At 42.9% G+C, this 21,426-nt stretch overlaps 1 protein-coding gene across 2 annotated transcripts; it reads left to right on the forward strand.

Moving 5' to 3' along the window:
• Positions 1 to 888: 888 nt before the first annotated feature.
• Positions 889 to 11,053, forward strand: LOC100060140 (nuclear RNA export factor 3). 2 transcript variants are annotated; one of them, XM_005614371.4, is made up of 21 exons: positions 889 to 1,341; positions 3,632 to 3,806; positions 4,027 to 4,180; positions 4,812 to 4,895; positions 5,002 to 5,106; positions 5,231 to 5,296; positions 5,432 to 5,501; positions 5,658 to 5,746; positions 5,849 to 5,956; positions 6,121 to 6,230; positions 7,454 to 7,490; positions 7,856 to 7,924; positions 8,009 to 8,064; positions 8,205 to 8,312; positions 8,431 to 8,489; positions 8,588 to 8,703; positions 8,799 to 8,841; positions 9,437 to 9,509; positions 10,021 to 10,203; positions 10,589 to 10,649; positions 10,761 to 11,053. In XM_005614371.4, the coding sequence occupies exons 1-21, from the start codon at positions 1,338 to 1,340 to the stop codon at positions 10,812 to 10,814; spliced, it is 1,824 nt and encodes a 607-aa protein (XP_005614428.2). In that variant the 5' UTR covers positions 889 to 1,337; the 3' UTR covers positions 10,815 to 11,053. The 2 variants fall into 2 exon arrangements, with proteins under 2 accessions (XP_005614428.2, XP_023489392.2); XM_023633624.2 differs by having other exon boundaries at positions 893 to 1,341; positions 5,002 to 5,130.
• Positions 11,054 to 21,426: the final 10,373 nt, after the last annotated feature.

The raw sequence follows: 21,426 nt of genomic DNA on the forward strand, positions 1-21,426 counted from the left end.
TTCTCTCAATGCCAGACCTTGAGAGTCCAAGAAATCTTTCTTTCGACTCCTGGGCTCACCGACCCCGCATCATATACCATGTTATAAAAATGTTCACATGATACGGTTTTATAAAAACTTTAAAAATTCAACTTTGGCTTGACAGTTTCTGTGCGTATGTGTGTGCATTTCTGTTTTAAACTTCCCTCACCCCATATGTTCACATGTCGTTCTTCTATACCTCTCTCAGAGGCTGGCCTTCCTCTCTCAGGGCACAGAGATCCAGGAAGGGATTGTTGATAATGAGTGGAAAATTCCAGAAAGTAGTGGAAAATTCCAGGAAGTTCTTGCTGATGCACTGGCATACAGGCTGTTGCCTCCTTCCCTCTTCTTTGCAGAACTTTCTCTGGACTTTCAGAGCTGCAGTGCTGGCTCCGACCACTAAGGTGCATCTGTTTACATTCCCTATATGTTTTTAAAATGAAAAATATAATTCTTCTACTTTTATTACAGTGACCCGCCAAACCCTTGTTCTTTTCTTTATATTTTCCAGGTCTGTGTTTTTCCTTTGTTTTGGTATTATCTCTCTCTGGGATGGGCTGGAGGTAATTCCAGCAAAGTGACTATTTTCAGAACATTCTGTTACTTTGCCCTAACTTAAGAAAATGCCATATATTGCAGCAAGAAATTAGTAAAGCTAGGCATGGAGAGGTCATCGCCACTCCATGGAGGTCTATTTCAGTCTCTGTTTTTCCAGGTAGCATCTGAATGACTCCAGACAAGCTGCAGCACCTCATTAAACCTCAGCAACTTTGGAAAGCTGGTGATTCTGACTTCAGAGTTCCCCTGGGAAGAACACATGAAAGAATAGATGCAATGTAGCAAGTACAGAGCCTGGCCTGAGCTGGCACTCAGAGTGCTCTGGGTTTGCAGAGTGAAGGAACACAATGCAATGCAGCTGACACAGAGACTAGCACACAGAGTTCCCTGAGTTTGTAGCTCCAAGTACCTGGATCCCAGGCCTCCTGACTCCAGTTGGCCTCCTCTGTAGGGGTGGTTCAGTTGGAAACAATTTCCTGGGAGGTACGCGGGTAGCAAACTCAGGGGGCAATAGCCATAGGAGATTAAGGTTCTTCTGGCCTCCAGGGCTGTCTTCTCTCTGCCTCTGAGGAAGAGACTTCCTGTAAGGACTCCATCTTGTTTGTGTGGCCCTGACCAAAGAGGTTTGGGGCACGTTCTCGCCTTCTTCGGAAGCCGTCCCTGATCTTCCCCAAACGTCCAGCTCCAGACACCACAGATTCTCTTCACAAGCAGCTTGTGAGGACATTGGTGACAAGTCTCAGGCTTCAGGCCACACCATGGGTGAGTTGGTCAGCATGAGGCCTTGGCCTCAGAACCCCACAGGGCAGGAGGGGTTCTGGGTCCCCTTCCCCACCTCAAGCCACGGGACACTCAGCCAACCCCCCTTTAGAGGAGGGGTGGTGAGGGCCCGGGCTGACTATTTTCCAGTCTCCTGAGGAAATGGGCCAAGTGGCCCCTGACACACCTATCCTGGTTCTACACAGAAAACCTCCCCTCTTATGGAAGTGGTCATGGCTGAGGTAAAATTTTTTCCCTGGTTGAGGGGAAAGGCCTGAGCTGTGTGGTCTCGTCTCAGGTCCATGGTTTGGAGAGTGGGGAGAGTCACCCAGGTGGAGGTGGGTGTGGGGATGTGGATTGGTATAAATTAACATTCTTTGGATTCATGCTAGAGGTGGGCAAGGGCCACGCTTACTCTTGAATCTTGTATCAATTATTCAAGGTAAATTATATTACCCCTCATAGAAAGTTCCGGAGGCTTGCTTTATGCCAAGCTTTATCCCAGCTTATCACTTATTCTAGAATGTTCCATGTGTAGTTATGTGCATTGCTGTATGTCAATTAAGTAAATTTGTTAATTTACTTCAATCACATTTTTAAATCTTCTCCATCTAGCTGAATTCTTGTCTGTCCTTTTATGTGTTACTTAACGAGGTGTATTAAAATTTCACATTGTGACATGGATTGAACCATTTCTCAATTTCCTTCTGTCAGTTTTTGCTCTGCATATTTTAGCTATATGTTAAGATGTGTATACAAAATTTGAATTTTTAATTAATATCTTCTTATTGCATCGAACCTTTCATCATAATGAAATTTCCCTCTTTTCTCTAGTAATGTTTTCCATTTAAAGAAGTGTACTTTTACTAATATGGTTATACCAGCTTTCAGTAGGTTAGTGTGTAAATGGTACACATTTTACCAATTTTTTTCCTTTCAAAATTTTAGATCCCTAAATTTTGTTTACGTCTCTTCTAAGGAGCATTTGATGGAATGTTCAGTTTGACAATATCTGTTTTTCTGTTTCGAATATTTAGTATGAAACTTTTGATGTAAATACAGATATAATTAGGTTTATATATACCACATTACACTTATTTTTGCCTGTTCTAAGTTCCTCCTCCCTCTGCTTTCCTTTGAAATCATTATTTTTAACTATTAAACTATCTCATTTTGCTAGATAGTTAAATATTCTTTTGCCATTCTTGTTGTGTTTACCTTTAAGGTTACAATGTACGTTTTAGACTTTTCACAGTCTGATGTAAGTTAGGTCTTTCAAGGTCCTCAGATAATGAAGGGACCTTGCAACACTTTGATTCCATTTACCCGCTCCCAATCTATTGTCATGCATTTTAATTCTATGTATATTTCAACCTCCAAAAGAACTTATTATCATTGTGCTATATAGCCAATACATATTTAGATTTTCCTACATATTCACAAATGTCATTAGTCTTTCTTTCCTGCACCTATGTGCTTGCATCTGGGACCATATTTCTTCTACCTGAAGAAGAACCTTTAATATTTCTTTTAGTTTGAGTTTTCTGATCACAAATTTCCCCAGTTTTTGCCAGATTCACATCATTATAAAAGGCATGTCTTTTCTTTAGGAATGTTTTCCCTTAAAGCATACTTTTTCTCCTATCAACATTGTTTGACTGACTTGATATCTTCTTACTTTTGGAAACTTCTCAACCAAGATCTCTTCAAATCCCACTTCTCCACTATTCTCTCTCATTCTTTCCGGGACTCAAATTAACCATGTGTTAGACATGTTCATTATGTCTCCTTTAATTCTCTCCCTCTCTCTTTTCATATTCTCCATATTCTGTTTCTCCAGGCTTCATTCCAGATATTTTCATCAGACTTCTCTCTCATTTCTATAATCCTTCCTCCTTGCAGGGAACTCATCTTTGACCCTGGAACCATAGCACCAAACTTTCAGGGTCGATTTTACTATCACCCTAGAGCAGAAGAGGGAAGTGAGAGTTAGAGATGATAAACGTCTTGTCCCGGGTCACCTAGCCCGAAAAGCACAGAGCAGGGACTAACATCACAATTGAACCCTAGTCCCAAACCCTTTCCTCTGTGCTTATTTTCTTCTTGGCTGTGAATGCTCCCCACCTCTCGTCTTCCAGGAAGCGGAACCACAGTGAAATCTTTCAACCTTCTGAGCCCTGTGATGCACTTCTTTTTAGATTAGAGAATTCAGTGATATGCCTTCATTAGCCATGATATTTCCACAGGGCTTTGTCTAGTATTGGAACCATTGATGTCTTGTTCTCAATTTTAGGGCGCAATAACCAACCTAAATTCTTAAAAAGAAGAGCAAGAGGCTGGGGTATTTACCGAAGGAGATATAGTAATTGGTCTGAAGAAGTCAGTTCTGGCATTCATCCTTCATCTCACCAGCAGCAAGATGGAGATCCTGAAACAAGTGATGCTCCTGTGGACACAGCAGTAAGATAGTAAGTGACCAGTCAGCATGGCTGGAAAGTACCAGCCAGTGGAATCCATAACTCTGTAGTTCAATATCACTTTTCTCTCCAGTCTGGAAGAGTGAGGAAAGACAGGATCAGGTTAAGGGGTAGAGCAAACTTTGTTGTAGCCCTGGTATCAGTGGGGCAAACATGTGTAGAGACCTTCTGAGTATATATCGACTGCTTCTTTGTCTCCACTTCCCCACAGTGCTCCCTATGCCATTCCACCCTGTCATCGGAGAGGCACTTTTCAGAAACAAGGCCAATCCCACATTAACATGAAGAGAGAGCAAAAGCCTCCAGAGAGGAAAATGGAGGGGAACAAGCAGGATGAGACCTCAGGGAGCTGGTTCAAGATCATGGTGAGTGTCCTTGCAAAATGGACTTAATTTTCAGAAGAAGGTGAACACAGGGTGTTGTGTTGGACTCATGTAGCGATGCTAGGTACTCTTCTGAGGCAGAGGAGTTGGTCATCTGCCATTTTATTACCAAAAGTTAGCATCCTAGACCATCTAAAGGCAGACTCAGAGCAGCAATAAAAAAGGAACAGACTGACTGTAGGGAGAATGGGAGAGGAGAATGGGAGAGGTTATCTAAAAGCCAAGGAGGAAACTACTGCCAAGGAGATGGAGCACCTCCACCCAGCAAGGCTCATTTGGCTCAAGCTAGTGTGGGAGAGGGTTGAATCTCGGGTTCTTGTCAGAGGGGCAGGCCAGGTCTGCCTTAGGTGGGATCTCTTGGAACTTTATAAAAGAAAGTACATGTTAAAAATCTAAAGTTGATTATTTGAATAAAAGTATTTGAATGGAAAGAAAGGGTATTTAGGAAATCCATGACTGGTACAAAAGTTATAAATAAGGGATATTGTGTTATCTTAAGAAATTATTTTAAAGCCTGAAAAACAGGACTGAAAGGAAGATATGGGGGGGGGGTCTTATCTTAACCTTAGATTCCATTATGTCAATTTCCTCTCTCATCTTCTCTCACTCCTAGGTTCCATTTGGCATAAAATATGATGAGAAGTGGCTGCTCAGTTTGATTCAGAAGCAATGCAGTGTCCCCTTCACCCCAGTCGAAGTAAGAGGACAGAGAGGTGGAGAAGAAGAAACAAGGCAGCTTGAGGGTCCAGATGGGCAGGGCCGTCTGGTCTCATATTCTGTTTCTCTTGTCACTCTCCCCATAGTTTCACTATGAGAAAATGCAGGCCCAGTTCTTCGTTGAGAATGCCAACATTGCCTTTGCATTGAAGAATATCAACGGCAAGATTTGGGATAAGAATAATGAAAGGGTGTGTGTCAAAGACATGACCAGGGTTAGCGAGGGGCGAGGGGGCAGGACAGCGGCAAGGTCTTGCTTGATCCCAAGGCTCAGATTTCCTGGTGCTTACCCAGCCCCTCTTGTGCTCTTTGCAGATATCTATCTTTGTCAGCCCCTCTGATGCACCCTGCTCTGTGCAGAAGGAGCTGAAGTCAGAAAAGGTGAAGCAGATAAAGTTAGTGCAGACTCAAACGAGTTGTGCACTCACATGCAGACCCACCTCTTCCACCCCCGCCTACTACCTCCCTTCACCACCTCACACTCAGAGCCACTAAATCCCATCTCTAACTCTGCAGCTGACCATGAACAAACGATATGATGTCTCCCAGCAATCTCTTGAAGTCCAGAGACTCCACTTTGACCCTGGTAGGCTCCAGCAGTAATTCTAGGGCAGGTGAGGGCAGAGGGGTCCAATTGTTGGGAAGGAGACTTAGGGATAGAAACCAGGGGAGGGGTTGGTGCTGGGCTGTATGAGCTGGCCCCCTCTCAGTGTTCTCATTCCCTCCTTTCGGCCTCTTTGAGCCTTGGTGACCCTTGGTGTGGAAATGGTCCCGAATCCTAGAAATGACACGGCTGCCTCCCTGCAGATCCATGAAGAGAGCATGCTCAAGGTGAGGACTTAGGCCCTGTTTGGGGATTGACGTTCAGAGTGGGAGAGATTAGGTAGAAGATCCCCTATTGGGGTCCTCAACCTACCTCTTTCCTCATCATAGCTTTTTCCCTTGAACCTGAGCAACACGAAACCCTGCCAGCTGGCTGGCCTGTCCACCACTATGCAGAATGCCTCCATCATCAAGAACTTGAACCTCCCCAGCAACGAGGTGAGGTTCAGTACCCAGATCCTTCTTTAAAGGGATGGTGGGAGGGCTCATGGGGTGGTTGCAAGAGGCAGGGAAGTGGATTTGTTAGCAAACATAGGAACTGGGGTGCAGGGTCATCCTGGCTCTCTTCCTCTGGTCCACGTTGTTCCTCCTCATAATCACAGGTGAAGGCTGCAGGGAAGTTGGACAAGGGCCAAGGGCTGGAGCCAGAAGAGATGAGCGCAGACAGAAACTCCCTGTGCACCACCTTCCCAGATAAGTCAACCAACATAAGGTCAGTTGTACCCTCTGTTGCCTCCTGGGAGCCTGAGCTACCGCTGACAGTGACTGTTTGCAGGAGGCAGCAGTTCTGGTCTTCTGGGAGGACCACAGGCCCTGCCATCTCTTTTCTGTGCCCCTCACCTGTGTTTAGAGCTCAGGCCTCTCAAAGACACTGCCCCTCCTTCCCTGTACAAGTCACATCATCCTGCTTGGACCTTCAAAGTATCCATGGGTCTCCCAGGTTGGGTGTGATTCCTCTGACAAGGACTTGACTAAGACAGGCACAGGTGCACTGGGGCCATCAGGAGAGGAGTTGGTGGTCATAGAGTGGGCTACAGACCCTCAGCCTCATGCTGAGCTGGAACCTGAACATTTACTCCTCCTGGGGAAGATTTCCCCAGTGGTCTTCCCCTGTGGCTGCTCCATTTCCCATTCCCAGCTCAGACTGAGCTCACACAGGTAGCAAAGTCAACTAGTATCCAATGGCCACTCAGCCCAACAAGTGCATCTTTGCCATTCCGACCTCGGGTTCGGGGCCAGCCAGGGCAGATGAAGGAAAGGCTGCAGCAGGGGAGCCATCACCCCTTTCTTCTCTCTTCTTCCCTGACATCCACCATCAGGGCAGAGTTTTTTTCTCTTCCCTTTGCTTTGTTTTCTCTCTCTCCTTTGTCTCTACTTCTCTTTGTCCCTCTCATCTCTGTCCTCCTGCCTTCATTCCCTCTCTGTCCTCATCACCTCCTCTTCCCTCCCTGACTCCTGAGCCCAGCCTCAGTCACCTGCTCGCCCCAGCATCATAGGCCATCCTTGGGGGTGTCCTGCTCCTGGCAGAATGTTGGACCACAAGTGAGGTAGAAGTGCCCTGGGCTCCCACCCCATTCATCTCCACTCTGGAGCCTTCAGTGGGACTTGGAAGAAGGAAGGGGGGCAGGGAGGTGAAGGAAGCACTGGACCTGGGCTCCACGTGCCATGATGTGCATGGGAAAGGAGTCAGAGCAGTCTAGGTGAGAGCTACCAAGGGGGAAGGGGAGGAGGTGGGGTGGGAGAAAGTGAGAGAGAGCAAGCAAGCCCTCTTCCTATGGGTCAGTCCATGGGGGAGGAGCCCAGGGTCCTCGAAGGCTGCAACACAGGAGTGTAGGGGGGACACCCTGGGCTATGTCTCTGATGTAAATCTGCTTGCTTTCATGAGGAAGGACACCTCCACAGTTTCACTTTTCTGTTTTGTCTTGATTTTGGCAGCTCCATCCTGGAATTGTTCCCCAAGTTGTTAAGCTTGGTAATTGTATTCCTTGATCATTGACTCCTCTAACTGACACTGACACTGCCCACAAACTGCTCCCAACCCCTTTAGGTCTTCCCTAAGCTACATTTTTCAACCTGAGCCTTAAACCTCATGGTGGGAGGGTGGTGGTACACACCTATGTGGGCACCTGACAAAGGCTCTCAGTCTTATTCAACAACATTCTCCAAGGCTTCAGGGACCCCTTGATGATGATCCCAGATGTAACCTTGCCCGTGGGATTTCCAGGGCCCTTTCACACCTGACCCCTGACACTCACCCCCTGCTGGACCCATCCTTTTCCCAGATGATCCAGCACCAGCTGCTGGTCTGCACTGCTGACTTGCTCTTCCCTTTCCCAGGATAGCCAGGAGTCACGCCCACCAACTAACTTTGGTATTGAAGCCCACAAGAGGCTACCAACCTGCAAGGTGAGGCGGGAGGACCAAGCAGAGTTTTAGGCGGTGCATGAGGAGGGGTATCAGCTGTGGTCCTGAAAACTGTTGTAATTTCAGGGAAGCCTCTTTGAATCTGATGCGCTGAAGAGTCTGGTTCTGCAATTCCTGCGGCGGTAAGTACTCCTGGGAATCTGAGGAAGGGGACAGCTGGGCCGGGGGATGCCGCCTAAGCTCAGGTCTGCTTCTTGGGTCTTTGAAGTCTCATTTGGAGCCCAGGTCACACATGCAGCTTGTCCCTTCTGTTCCCCCACAGATATTACCTGATCTATGACTCTGGAGACCGACAGGGTCTTCTCGGTGCTTACCTTGACGAGGCCTGTTTCTCCCTGAGCATCCCTTTCAACCCCGAGGACCCAGCCCCGTGAGTATCACAGCTCAGACTCTGTTCCTGGGCCCTGTGGCTCCCCAGCAGACACAGGCCAGCTCCTGGAAATACCCAGTGGACAGACCACCACCTCCTGTTCCTCTTTCTCTCCCAGAAGCAGCTTGTGCGAGTACGTCAAGGATAACAGGAATATAAAGAAGCTCAAGGACCCCTGTGCGTGTGGGAAGATTGGGCAGGGAAAAGGGTCATGGAGGGATTTTTCAAGGCCCAGGGTGTGGCAGCCCCTGACCTTCGCTCTCCTCCGCCCACAGACCTGCGGCTTCAGCTGTTGAAGAGTACAAAACATGACATCGTGCGCTCTCTCTGTGTGTTGCCCACAACTCAGCATGACTTCAGCTCCTTCGTGGTGGACCAGTGGCTCCAGACAGTAAGCACCTGCTTCCTCCCTCAGGCAGGCCCAGAAAGCTGCAGGTGGGTAGGAGGCTTAGGTGGTGACTGAGCCCCTGGGCTCTTCCCTTTCAGGAAAGGGTGCTGTGCTTCTCTGTCAACGGGGTGTTCAAGGAAGGTGAGTCTATGTGGAGTCCCCACCCCACATGGCCCGCTGCTCCCTCCCCGTGGCTGGGCTCCCCCTCAGAACTCTCCCAGCTTCCCTGATCCCTTCCCCTCTCTTCCTACTCCCTCTGTGTTCTTCCTACTCCCTCTGTGTTCTTCAGTCCCCACTCTGCCTCCAAACCATCCTGGTCTGACCTGCGTCCATGCCTGTCTGCCCTGCACAGCTCAGGCACAGGGACACAGGCTGTGGAGTTTGATGTCTCATCCCAGATCCTTACTCTATGAACTTGTGCTGGTTACTTAACCTCTATGTTTCCTCACTTGCACAATGGGGCTAATAATACCCACCTCTTGGGTAGCTGTGAAAAATGAATCGAGTGAACTTCTAAAGTGGTTGTCACAGAGCCTGACACATAGTAGAGTCCCTGTCTTGGGGAGCAGATTGCTCCTATTGTTGCCCTCTCCATTCCTGACACCCTGACTCCCAGTGAACAACTGTCCCCTTCAGCATGACTATCAAGTCAGATCCTGACTGGGTAATGCCGTGTGAGCATGTAAAGCATGTGCGACTCTTCGGGGGTATTTTTGTTTGTTATTTGTCTTTAAAGTGGTAGGAAAGTCTCAGAGTTCTGTTCGTGCCTTCACACGAACCTTCATCATTGTCCCTGTCAGCAATTCCAGGTGAGTGCTGTGTTGTGAGTGGGAACACCCAGCCCAGCCTGGGCTCAGTGGGTGGGAATGTGGTGGTGTTGACCTCGGGGTTTTCTCAGTATTGTGGAAAGCCACCAGTTAGATCCTAGGAGCAGCCTAGCCTAGTGGGTAAGAGCATGGGGTCTGGAGTCGGAACACTGGGTTCTCTTCCTGGCCCCAACACTCCCTAGCTGTGTGACCTTGGTTAAATCACATGACCTCTCTGTGACTCAATGTCTTCCTACTGTCCCGGGTAAATGCAGGTGTAAAATCATCTCTGGTTTGGGGACAAACCTGTAAATATAGTGAAGCTGGTAAATAATCTTTCCAAAGGTGGGCTCTGTGGCAGGGACAGAGGTACCAGCTAAGGAATTTGGGGGGGCAGGCCCAGTATGGGGCTCTGGAAGTAATCTGGTTGCTGAGTGGCAGTGGGAGCAGGATCATTGTTGGGGGAGTAGGGTTCTCCATCCATCAGTTGTCTGGGGGCCGCCTTTTCCTCCAGTCTGTGCATCCTGAATGACCAGCTGTTTGTGAGGGACGCCAACCCCAAGGAGACTCACAGTGGGCTCTTCATCCCAGTTCCCACACCCGCCTCCAGCTCTGTGCCCACCCTCTCCCAGGAGCAACAGGAAATGGTGCAGGCTTTCTCCACCCAGTCTGGCATGAACCTGCAGTGGTCTCAGAAGTGAGTGCTGGGTTTGCACAGGATAGGAGGGAGCTGGGAGGAGTGGAGGCGTGAATAATGGGAGCTTGCAGGTAATTTGTTTTGCTTTTTTATTTCACTCATTATCACCTTGAACATTTCCCTCTCAGTACATATAAGCTACCTGGTTGCTTTTGAACAGGTGTGCATTCCTTTTATGGATTTCATTGACTTCGTTCTCTTATTGGCAGACATTTGGGTACCAGGAGTTTTCCCATGACACACTGTGCCACAGGGTTCATTCTGCTGCATATGATGCAGTAAACGTGGATGCATGTTTCCGTTCTGTACGTTAAGAAATAGCACTGTGCGGTCAGTGTCTCCACTTTGGTCCTAATGGATGGCACCTGTCCTTCCTCCACCACAGGTGCCTTCATGATAGCCACTGGGACTACACCAAAGCCGCACAGGTTCTCGCTCTGCTCAAGGTGAGGTCTGGGAATTCGGGCCAAGTGAGTGGAGGCCAGGCGGCCTGGGAATGAGACTCGGGGCTCCTGGGCTCTACTGATCTCCCAACTCCCTCCCTTCACTTCCTCCAGGCCCAGTGCAAGATCCCAGAGGAGGCCCTCACACAGACTGATCCAGGATCCTGAGAGCACAGCCCTGACAAGAAGCCCTTGGGTTTTGTCATCTTCATCCTCATCACTTTCGTTGTGTTTTTCCTTTACTATGAGTATATCCCTGGGACTGAGTTGGGAGGTCTACTTAGGGCTGGGAAACCAATGCTTAACTGTCACTTATTCACCCAAAGGCCTAGTTGTTCTGTGTATTTTCCCTCCCCAGGATCCTTGATTCCTCTGATCATAAAGAATAAAGTTGCATGTTGTGTAAATTCCCTGGTAAATCCATTTCAGGCAAGTATTATTAGCACTGGTCTACAGAGAAGGAAAGGAAATTCAGAGAGGGTCAGCAATCTTGGGGAACAGTGGGGTAGAGACGCAATTCCTGGACCCCCCCCTCCAGAGCCAGGGCTGTGTGTGCTCCCCAGGGCTGTGTGGCTGCTGAGGTGGGGGATGCTTTGTAACCCTGATAAACCTGGGGGTGTCGTTCTGTGTCCCTAGTGTACTAGTCACATATTTTTAGGTGGAGAAAAGTATTATTTTCTTAGCCATACAAATTTATTTAAATTTGAAAACAATCCATTTTGGGAAAAACAGCATTAAAGTGCACATGAAAATCTGAGGAGAAAAAAATTGTCCCCATATCTGACTCACATTGCTTTGATATCCTTGACATATAAAGAAATCAGTAGAGAGAAGGGAAACTAATATTAACCTAAACTTGTTATTAAAAGCAATAGGAATGGGAGCCAGCCCAGTGGCTTAGTGATTAAGTTCACGTGCTTCTCTTTGGTGGCCCCAGGTTCGCAGGTTTGGATCCCAGGTGTGGACCTACACACTGCTCATCAAGCCATGCTGTGGTGGCATTCCACATACAAAATAGAGGAAGATTGATACAGTTGTTAGCTCAGGGCCAATCCTCCTCACAAAAAAAAAAAGCAATAGGAATGCCCAAGAAATCTGTGAAAAGCTGTTCAACCATAATAACCTATAAAACCACAACTGCAAACATTGAGATAAGGTACTAAATGAGAAAAGAAAGCTAACTATTGTTCAGAAAATCACGTGTGTGAGTGTGTGTGCGTGCACTCATGCATGCGTGTGTGTGTGTCTATATTGTTGTATTAGTTTCCTAGGGCTGCCATGACAGTACCACAAAGCAGATAGCTTAAAATAACAGAAATTTATTCTATCACAGTTCTGCAGGCCAGAAATCAAAACTCAAGGTGCCAGCTGGGCCATGTTTCTTTCAAAGGCTCTAGGGGAGAATTTTTTCTTGCCTCTTTCAGCTTCTGCTTGCTCCTGGTGGTTTTGGGTTTTTTTTTTTTTTTTTGGCTTGTGGCAACATAAACTCATATCTCTGGCTCCATTCACATGGCCTTTTCCCTTGTGTCTCTGTGTCTTCTCCTGTCTGTCCCTTATAGGGTCACTCGTCATTGGACTTAGGGTCCACTCTAATCCAGGTTGATTTCATCTTGAGATTCCTACCTTAATTTTTTCTGCAAAGATCTTTATTCCAAATAAGTGCACATTCTGAGGTTCTGGCTACTTGTATCTTTTGAAGGTCACTATTCTACTCCCTACTTACTTCCCTCTGTGCCCCCAAATTCACATTCATCCCATGTGAAAAATACATTCACCTCATCCCACCATCCCCAAAAGTCTTAATGAATTCCAGCATCAACTCTAAGTCAAATATCTCATCTAAATATCAACTCAAAAAGTCCCACATCTCATCATCTAAATCAGGTATGCGTGATACTCTGGCTATGATCCACGTGCAGGTAAAATTTCTCTCCATCTGTGGACTTGCAATACCAGAAAACAGGTTATCTGCTTCAAAAATACTATGGTGGGACAGGCATATAATACTCATTCTGAGAGGAAGAACATGAAAAGATTAAAAGAGTCACTGGTCCAAAGCAAGTTTGAAACTCAGTAGGGTAAACTATGTTAGGTTTCAATACCCAAGTATAATCTCTGTTGCTTGATGCTCTGTTCTCTGAGCCCATGGTGGTAGCCCTCCCCTCTCTGGACTCTGCCTCTGTATTCATGTCTTTGCCCTCTGAGTCATTTTTCCTTTTTCTTGATGGATAACACATGTTAGCAGCCAAGAAGCTCTATCATCCTGTTTCCCACCTTTGGAATCCCAGAAGTCTAACAGTTTTCCTTCATTTTGTCCCTCTTTTGTTGCCTTGAAGGCAAGTTGGCAGTGTTTTTGGTAGTATAACATTCTTCTCAAAAAACTTTTGGGTCTCACATGTATGTCTAGGGGATCCCTGCCGTCAGACAAGAGGGTTCTCCGCATATATTTATTGGATCACATCATCTATATTCCTGGATTCTGCTGAGAGTGTTGATTGGATCCATTACTTATACATATAAAGTCTTCCGCAAAAGGTGTCCAGCTATACTCTTGGCTCTTTTCCCAGAACACGCTTAAAATCTTTTGCAAGCTAAATAGGCTGAGAATTTTCCAAATCATCAAGTGCCAGTTCCTTTTTATTTAACAATTCCTTCCTCAATGTAACTCTTCCTCTCATCTTTTACTATAAACAGCAAGGAGAAACACTTGGCTTGGAAAGCTGCTCAGCTAAATATGCAAGTTCATTGCTTATAAGTTCCACTTTCCACCCAACAAAATAATTCAGCCCATTTTTCCCCCATCTTATAATAAGGATCGCCTGTCCTATATTTTCCAATAATATGTTCCTCATTTCTGAAATCTCACCGGAAGCACCTTTAATCTCCATATTTCCACCAACAATGTCTTCAAGATTATCCAGGATTTTTCTGTCACGTGCCTCAGAATTCTTCCATTCTCTACCCATTGTCCAATTCCAAAGCTATTTCCACATTCTTAGGTATTTGTTACTGCAGCACCCCATTCTGGATACCAAAATCTATGTTAGTTTTCTAGGCTGCCATAACAAAGTGCCACAAACTTGATATCTTAAAAGAATAGAAATTAACTCTCTCACAGTTCTGGAGGCCAAGAATAAAAATCAAGGTACCAGAAGGGCCATGCTCCCTCTAAAGGTTCTAGAGGAGAGCCCCTCCTGCCCCTTCCAGCTTCTGGTGGCTCTGAGGCTTCCTTGACTTGTGGCAGCATAACTCAAATATCTGCCTCCATTTTCACCTGGTTTTCCTCCCTCTGTCTTCTCTTCTGTTTCTTATAAGGAAACTCATTATTAGACTTAGGGTCCACCTTAATCCAGGTTGATATAATCTATCTTAATTACATCCACAAAGACCCTTCAGATCAGTACCTCTTGGGCAGCATCTATGTTGCTGATATTAGCAGCTAAGAACCAGGAATTTTCTTGGGTAAGAACATTCCAGAGGTCACGAGGAGCTTGGTACTGGGCCTGAAACCCATAGAAGGCCCAAATGCAATATTTCTCTGCCTACTTCATGCCTATTATACGTCTTCATCACTATCAGTTGGGCTCACTACCTACAGGCAGTCAACAGGAGTTTTCATCCTGTTGTCCTTTGTGCAAGGTAACTCTGTTCTTTGCACCAGCTGAAATGAAAGCACCTGTCACTTTCTGAGTAGTATTTACTGTCTTTATACCCAGAGAGACACTCCAAGACACAGACTGTCAGACACGAGCATGTGAGTGCTGAGATCTTGGTAAAAGAACTTTAGATGCCAGTTATTTAGAGCCATATTTGCCCCATATTAATCATGCCAGGCTCCCGTAATGTCTCACACCTCCATTTGTAATCCCTGCCACTCCATCCTGTTCCCAAAAGTACACACCCACTCAATCAAAATTGGGCAGGTTTTAGGTCACAAGAAATGAATCAGGGTAGAACAGGCAAAGGCACCCCTTGGTGCCCGGCCTGGTGTCTGCCATTGGCAGCTCTGATGGTTTTTGTGTTAGTAAGAACGTGATCAGATGTTTATATTCTAGTCACCCACTGGGGCTTTAGATTGAGGATTAAAATCACAACCCCATATCTTCTTCTTTTGTTACCACAGTTTTTATCTTTTATGCTATCCATTCCTTTTATACCAGCAAAGGTATCTTGCTTTAAGAGATACCAACTGCCCTCCTAGATCATCTTTGGGGTGTTCTCTTGGCCAATATTATCCTCCAGGATAGAAACTGAAATTTCTAGGATAGAAATTGATTTACTAATTCTATCAATGAGGGTGTTATTCTCAACGTGTTTTAAGCACAAGTTTGTTTTGAAAATGCAAAGTGAGGAACACCAGGTGAAAGAAACTATACTCAAATAAATTAAGCCGTGTAAGAATACACAGTAAGCAAATACCCACAGACTTCAAATATCTGCCAGCAAACTCAATTCACAGCACGTGTTAGGACCAACACCCACCCAAATATGGTGTTAAAAGTTTCTGTCCTATTCAGATAATTTTCTTTCCATCATTTGGTATCTTTACTATGTTGAGTCTTCTGATTAATGAGCACAGTATGTCTCCCCATTTATTTAGATCATTCTGATTTCTTTTATGAGTATTTCGTAATTTTCAGCATACAAACCCCGCACATGTTTTGTTAAATTTACGCCTAAGTATTTCAGTTTTTAAAAATTGTGGTAAAATTTATATGACATAAAAATTTATCATTTTAATGATTGTTTTTTTCTGGTGAGGAAGATTGTCCCTGAGCTAACATCTGTGCCAGTCTTCCTCTATTTTGTATGTTGGATGCTGCCACAGCGTGGCTTGATGAGCAGTGTATAGGTCAGTGCCCTGGATCTGAACTCAGGAACCCTGGGCTGCCAAAGCAGAGCACACTGAACTTAACCACTATGCCATGGGGCTGGCACCATTTTAACCATTTTTAAGTGTACAGTTCAGTGGCATTAAGGACATTCACGTTGTGCAACCATCACTGTCTTCCAGTCCCAAAACTTTTTCATCTATCCAAACTGAAACTCCTTACACATTAAATAATAACTCTCCATTCTCCTCTCCCCTCATACCCTGGCAATCACCATTCTGATTTCTGTCTCTATGGATCCGACCACTCTAGAGATCTCATAACTTGAATCATACAATATTTGTCTTTTTGTGACAGGCTTATTTCACTCAGAATGATGTCTTTGAGGTTCATGCATGTTATAGCATGTCTCACAATATCCTCCCATTTTAAGGATGAATGATATCCCATTGAATGTATATACCACATTTTGTTTATCCATTTATCTGTCAAAGAGACATTTTGGTTTCTTCCACTTTTTGGCTATTGTGACTTATAATGCTATGAACATGGGTGTAAAAATATCTGATAGAGTCCTTGCTATCAGTTCTTTTGGGTATATGCCCAGAAGTAGAATTGATGTATCACATGATAACTCTATGTTTAATTTTTTGACGAGTTGCCAGACTGTTTTGCACAACAGCTGCACCATTTTACATTCTCATTGGCAATGTACTAGGTTTTCAATTTGTCAACATCCTTTCCAACACTTGCTGTTTCCTGTTTTTTGTTTCTTTGTTTTTGCAAGAAAGTAAATTACTATTTTATTTTATTCTATTAAATTTTATTGCAGTAACATTGGTTTATAACGTTATATAAATTTCAAGTGTACGTTCAAGTGCATCATTATATTTCAATTTCTGTGTACATTACATCATGTTCACTACCCAAAGACTAAGTGCAATCCATCACCACACGTGTGTGCCTAATCACCCCTTTCACTCTCCACCTTCCCCCCCTTCCCCTCTGGTAACCACCAATCCAATTTCTATCTCTATGTGTTTGTTGTTGTTTTCATCTTCTATTTATAAGTAAGATCATATGGTATTTGACTTTCTCCCTCTGACTTATTTCACTTAGCATAATACCCTCAAGGTCCATCCATGTTGTCACAAATGACAAGATTTCATCCTTTTCATGGCTGAGTAATGTTCCATTGTGTATATATACCACAACTTGTTCATCCATTCGTCCCTTGATGGACACCTAGATTGCTTCCAAGTCTTGTCTATTGTGAAAAATGCTGCAATGAACATAGGGGTGCATATATCTTTATGCATTTATGTTTTCACATTCTTTGGATAAATCCCCAGCAGTGGAATAGCTGGATCATATGATAATTCTATTCTTAATTTTTTGAGGAATCTCCATAATGTTTTATATAGTGCTGCACCAGTTTGCATTCCCACCAGCAATGTGTGAGAGTTCTCTTTTCTCCACATCTTCTCCAACACTTGTTATTTCCTGTGTTGTTAATTATAGCCATTCCGATGGGCATGAGCTGATATGCATTGTAGTTTTGATATGCATTACTCTGATAATTAGTGATGTTGAACATCTTTATATGTGCCTGTTGGCCATCTGTATATCTTCTTTGGAGAAATGTCTGTTCAGACCCTTCGCCCATTTTTTAATTGGGTTGTTATTTTCTTTGTTTTTAACATGTATGAGTTTTTATGTATTTTGAATATTAACCCCTTATCAGCTATATGGTTTGCAAATATCTTCTCCCAGCTGTTAGGTTGTCTTTTTTGTTGTTGATGGTTTCCTTTGCTGTGCAGAAGCTTTTTAGCTTGATGTAGTCCCGTTTGTTTATTTTTTCTATTACTTCCCTTGCCCAGTCAGACATAGGACACGAAAATATGCTGCTGAGACCAATGTCAAAAAGAGTACTGACTATGTCTTACTCTAGAAGATTCATGGTTGCAGGTCTTACATTCAAGTTTTTAATCCATTTCGAGTTAATTTTTGTGTACGGTGTAAGATAATTGTCTACTTTCATTCTTTTCGTGTGGCTGTTCAGTTTCCCAACACCATTTATTGAAGAGACTTTCCTTTCTCCATTGTATGTTCTTGGCTCTGTTGTTGAAAATTAGCTGTCCATAGATTCATGGGTTTATTTCTGGGCTCTTGGTTCTGTTCCATTGATCTATGAGTCTGTTTTTGTGCCAGTACCATGGTTTTGGTTACTATGACTTTGTAGTATATTTTGAAATCAGGGAGTGTGATACCTCCAGCTTTGTTCTTTTTTCTCAGGAATCCTTTGGTTATTCGGGGTCTTTTGCTGTTCCATATAAATTATAATGTTCTTTGTTCTATTTCTGTGAAAAATGTTGTTGAAACTTTGATAGGGATTGCATTGACTCTGTAGATTGTTTTGGCAAGTATGGACATTTTAACTATGTTAATTCTTCCAATCCAAGAGCATGGAATATCTTTCCATTTCTTTCTGTCTTCTCCAACTTTTTTCAGCAATGTTTTATACTTTTCAATGTACAGATCTTTCATCTCTTTGGTTAAATTTATTCCCAGGTATTTTATTCTTTTTGTTGAAATCGTAAATGGGATTGTGTTCTTAATTTCTCTTTCTGCTACTTCGTTGTTAGTGTATAGAAACACAACTGATTTTTGTATGTTGATTTGGTATCCTGCAACTTCATCATATTTATTTATTATTTCTAAAATATTTTTGGTGGATTCTTTAGGGTTTTCTATCTTTAAAATCATCTCATCTGCAAATAGTGACAGTTTCACTTCCTCCTTTCCAATTTGGATCCCTTTTATTTCTTTCTCTTGTGTGATTGCTCTGGTAGGACTTCTAACATTATGGTAAATGAGTGTCTGGTTCCTGTTCTTAGAAGGATGGCTTTCAGTTTTTCTCTGTCGAGAATGATATTAGCTGTGGGTTTGTCACATATGGCCTTTATTATGTTGAGGTACTTTCCTTCTATACACATTTTATTTAGAGATTTTATCATAAATGGATGCTGTATCTTGTGAAATACTTTTTCTGCATCTATTGAGATGATCATGTGATTTTTATTCTTCATTTTGTTAATGCGGTGTATCACGTTGATTGATTTGTGAATGTTGAATTATCCCTGCATCCCTGGAATGAATCCAACTTGATCATCGAGTGTGATATTTTTAATGTATTCTTCTATTCGATTTGCTAGTATTTTGTTGAGGATTTTGCATTGATGCTCAACAGTGATATTGGCCTGTAATTTTCTTTTTTTGTGTTGTCCTTGTCTGGTTTTGATATCAGGATAATGTTGGCTTTGTAGAAGGAGTTAGGAAGCATCCCCTCCTCTTCAATATTTTGGAAGAGTTTGAAAAGGATAGGTATTAAGTCTTCTTTGAATGTTTGGTAGAATTCACCAGGTAGGCCGTCTTGTCCTGGAGTTTTATTTTTGGGGAGGTTTTTGATTGCTGTTTTGATCTCCTTACTGGTGATTGGTCTATTCAAATTCTGTATTTTTTCTTGATTGAGTTTTGGAAGGTTGTATCATACTAAGAATTGATCCATTTCTTGTAGATTACCCAGTTTGTTGGTGTATAGCTTTTCGTGGTGTTCTCTAATAATCTTTTGTATTTCTAAGGTGTCCATTGTAATTTCTCGTCTTTCATTTCTGATTTTATTTATTTGAGCCCTGTCCTTTTTTTTCTTGGTGAGTTTAGCTAAAGATTTGTCACTTTTGTTTATCTTTTCAAAGAATCAGCTCTTGGTTTCATTGATTTTTTTCTATTATTTTTTTAGTCTCTATTTGATTTATTTCTGCTCTGATTTTTATTATTTCCTTCCTTATACTGAGTTTGGCTTTGTTTCTTCTTCTTTTTCCAGTTCCTTTAGTTGTACTGTTAGATTGCTTATTTGAGATATTTCTTCTTTGTTCTGGTAGATCTGTATTGCTATAAACTTCCCTCTTAGGACCACTTTTGCTGTATCCCACAAATTTTGGCATGTCATATTTTCACTTTCATTTGTCTCCAGGTGTTTTTTGATTTCTCCTTTGATTTATTTGTTGACCTAATGGTTGTTCAGCAGCATTTTGTTTAATCTCCACATATTTGTGTCTTTTCTGACTTTCTTCCTGTAGTTGATTTCTAGTTTCATATGATTGTGGTCAGAAAAGATGCTTGGTGTTATTTCATTCTTCTTCAATTTATTGAGACTTGTTTTGTGGCCTAATACATGATCAATCTTGGAGAATGCTCCATGTGCATTTGAAAAGAATGTGTATTCTGCAGTTTTTGGATGAACTGTTCTGTATATATCTACTAAAGTCCATCTGGTCTAATGTGGCATTGAAGGCCAATGTTTCCTTATTGATCTTCTGTTTGGATGCTCCATCCATTGGTGTAAGTGGAGTGTTAGTCCTCTGCTATTATTGTGTTACTATCTATTTCTCCTTTTATGTCTGTTAATAATTGCTTTATATATTTAGGTGCTTCTCTGTTGGGTACGTAGATATTTGCAAGTATTATATCCTCTTGTTGGGTTGTGCCCTTTATCATTATGTAGTGCCCTTCTTTCTCTCTTGTTACAGTTTTTGTTTTACAGTCTATTTTGTCTGGTATAAGTATTGCTACCCCAGCTTTCTTTTCATTACCATTTGCGTGGAGTATCTTCTTCCATCCCTTCACTTTCTGTTAGTGAGTTTCTAGGTCTTAAGTGTGTCTCTTATACACAACATGTATATGAGTCTTATGTTTTTAGCCAATTAGCCACCCTATGCCTTTTGATTGGAGCATTTAGTCCATCTACATTCAAAGTAGCTATTGATAAAAATGTACTTACTACCATTTTGTTACTTTTTGCGGGGTGTTTTAGTAGTTCTTCTTTGTTTCTTTCTTCTTCTCTTAGTCTCTTCCCTTGTGGTTTGTTGGCTTTCTTTAATATTATATTTGGGTTCCTTTCTCTTATTTTTTGTGTATTTATTATAGATTTCTGAGTTATGATTACCATGAGGTTCATACATAGTAACCTACGTATATAGCAATCTATATTCAGTTGATGGTCTCCTTGGTTTGTCCTCTTGCTAAAAGCTGTACTCTTTGACTCCTGTCCTCCCACATTTTGTTTTTGATATCCCATCTAAACCTCTTTTTTGTATGTGTATATCTCTTACCCTTTTAACAAGGAAATAGATAATTTTAGTACTTCTGTGTTTTGACCTTCATATTAGCTTCATAGGTGGTTGATCTGCTACCTTTAGTGTGTATTTGCCTTTACCAGTGATTTTATTGTTTGTTGGTTGTTTTTTGGGGGGATAATTTTCTTATTCTTCTTTGTGGTCTTCTCTTTTCCTCTTAAATAAGTCCCTTTAGCATTTCTTGTAAAGCTGATTTCTCGTTGGTAAACTCCTTTGGTTTTTGCTTGTCTTGGAAACTCTTCCTCTCCTTTGATTTTAAATGATAACCTTGCCATGTAGAGCATTCTTGGCTGTAGATTTTTTCCTTTAAGCACTTTAAATAAATCGTGCTACTCTCTTCTAGCCTGTAGGGTTTCAGTTGAGAAATCTGCTGATAGCTTTATGGGCTTTCCTTTGTATGTCACTTGTTTCCTTTCTCCTGAAGCTTTTAGGATTCTCTCTTTCTCTTTAATTTTTGACATTTTAATTATAATGTGTCTTTGTGTGGGCCTCTTTGAGTTTATCTTCTTTGGTGCTCTCCATGCTTCCTGTACCTGTGTGTCTGTTTCCTTCCTTAGGTTAGGAAAGTTTTCAGCTATTATTTCTTCAAATAGATTCTCTGCCCCTTTGTCTCTCTTCTCCTTCTTAGACAACTATAATACGAATGTTACTGTACTTGATGTTGTCCCAGAGTTCCCTTAGACTGTCCTCATTGTTTTTAATTCTTTGTTCTTTTATCTGTTCAGCTTGGAAGATTTGCTCTAGTCTGTTGTC

The sequence above is a fragment of the Equus caballus genome, chromosome X (assembly GCF_041296265.1).
Source record: "Equus caballus isolate H_3958 breed thoroughbred chromosome X, TB-T2T, whole genome shotgun sequence".
In the NCBI taxonomy this organism is placed as follows: domain Eukaryota; kingdom Metazoa; phylum Chordata; class Mammalia; order Perissodactyla; family Equidae; genus Equus; species Equus caballus.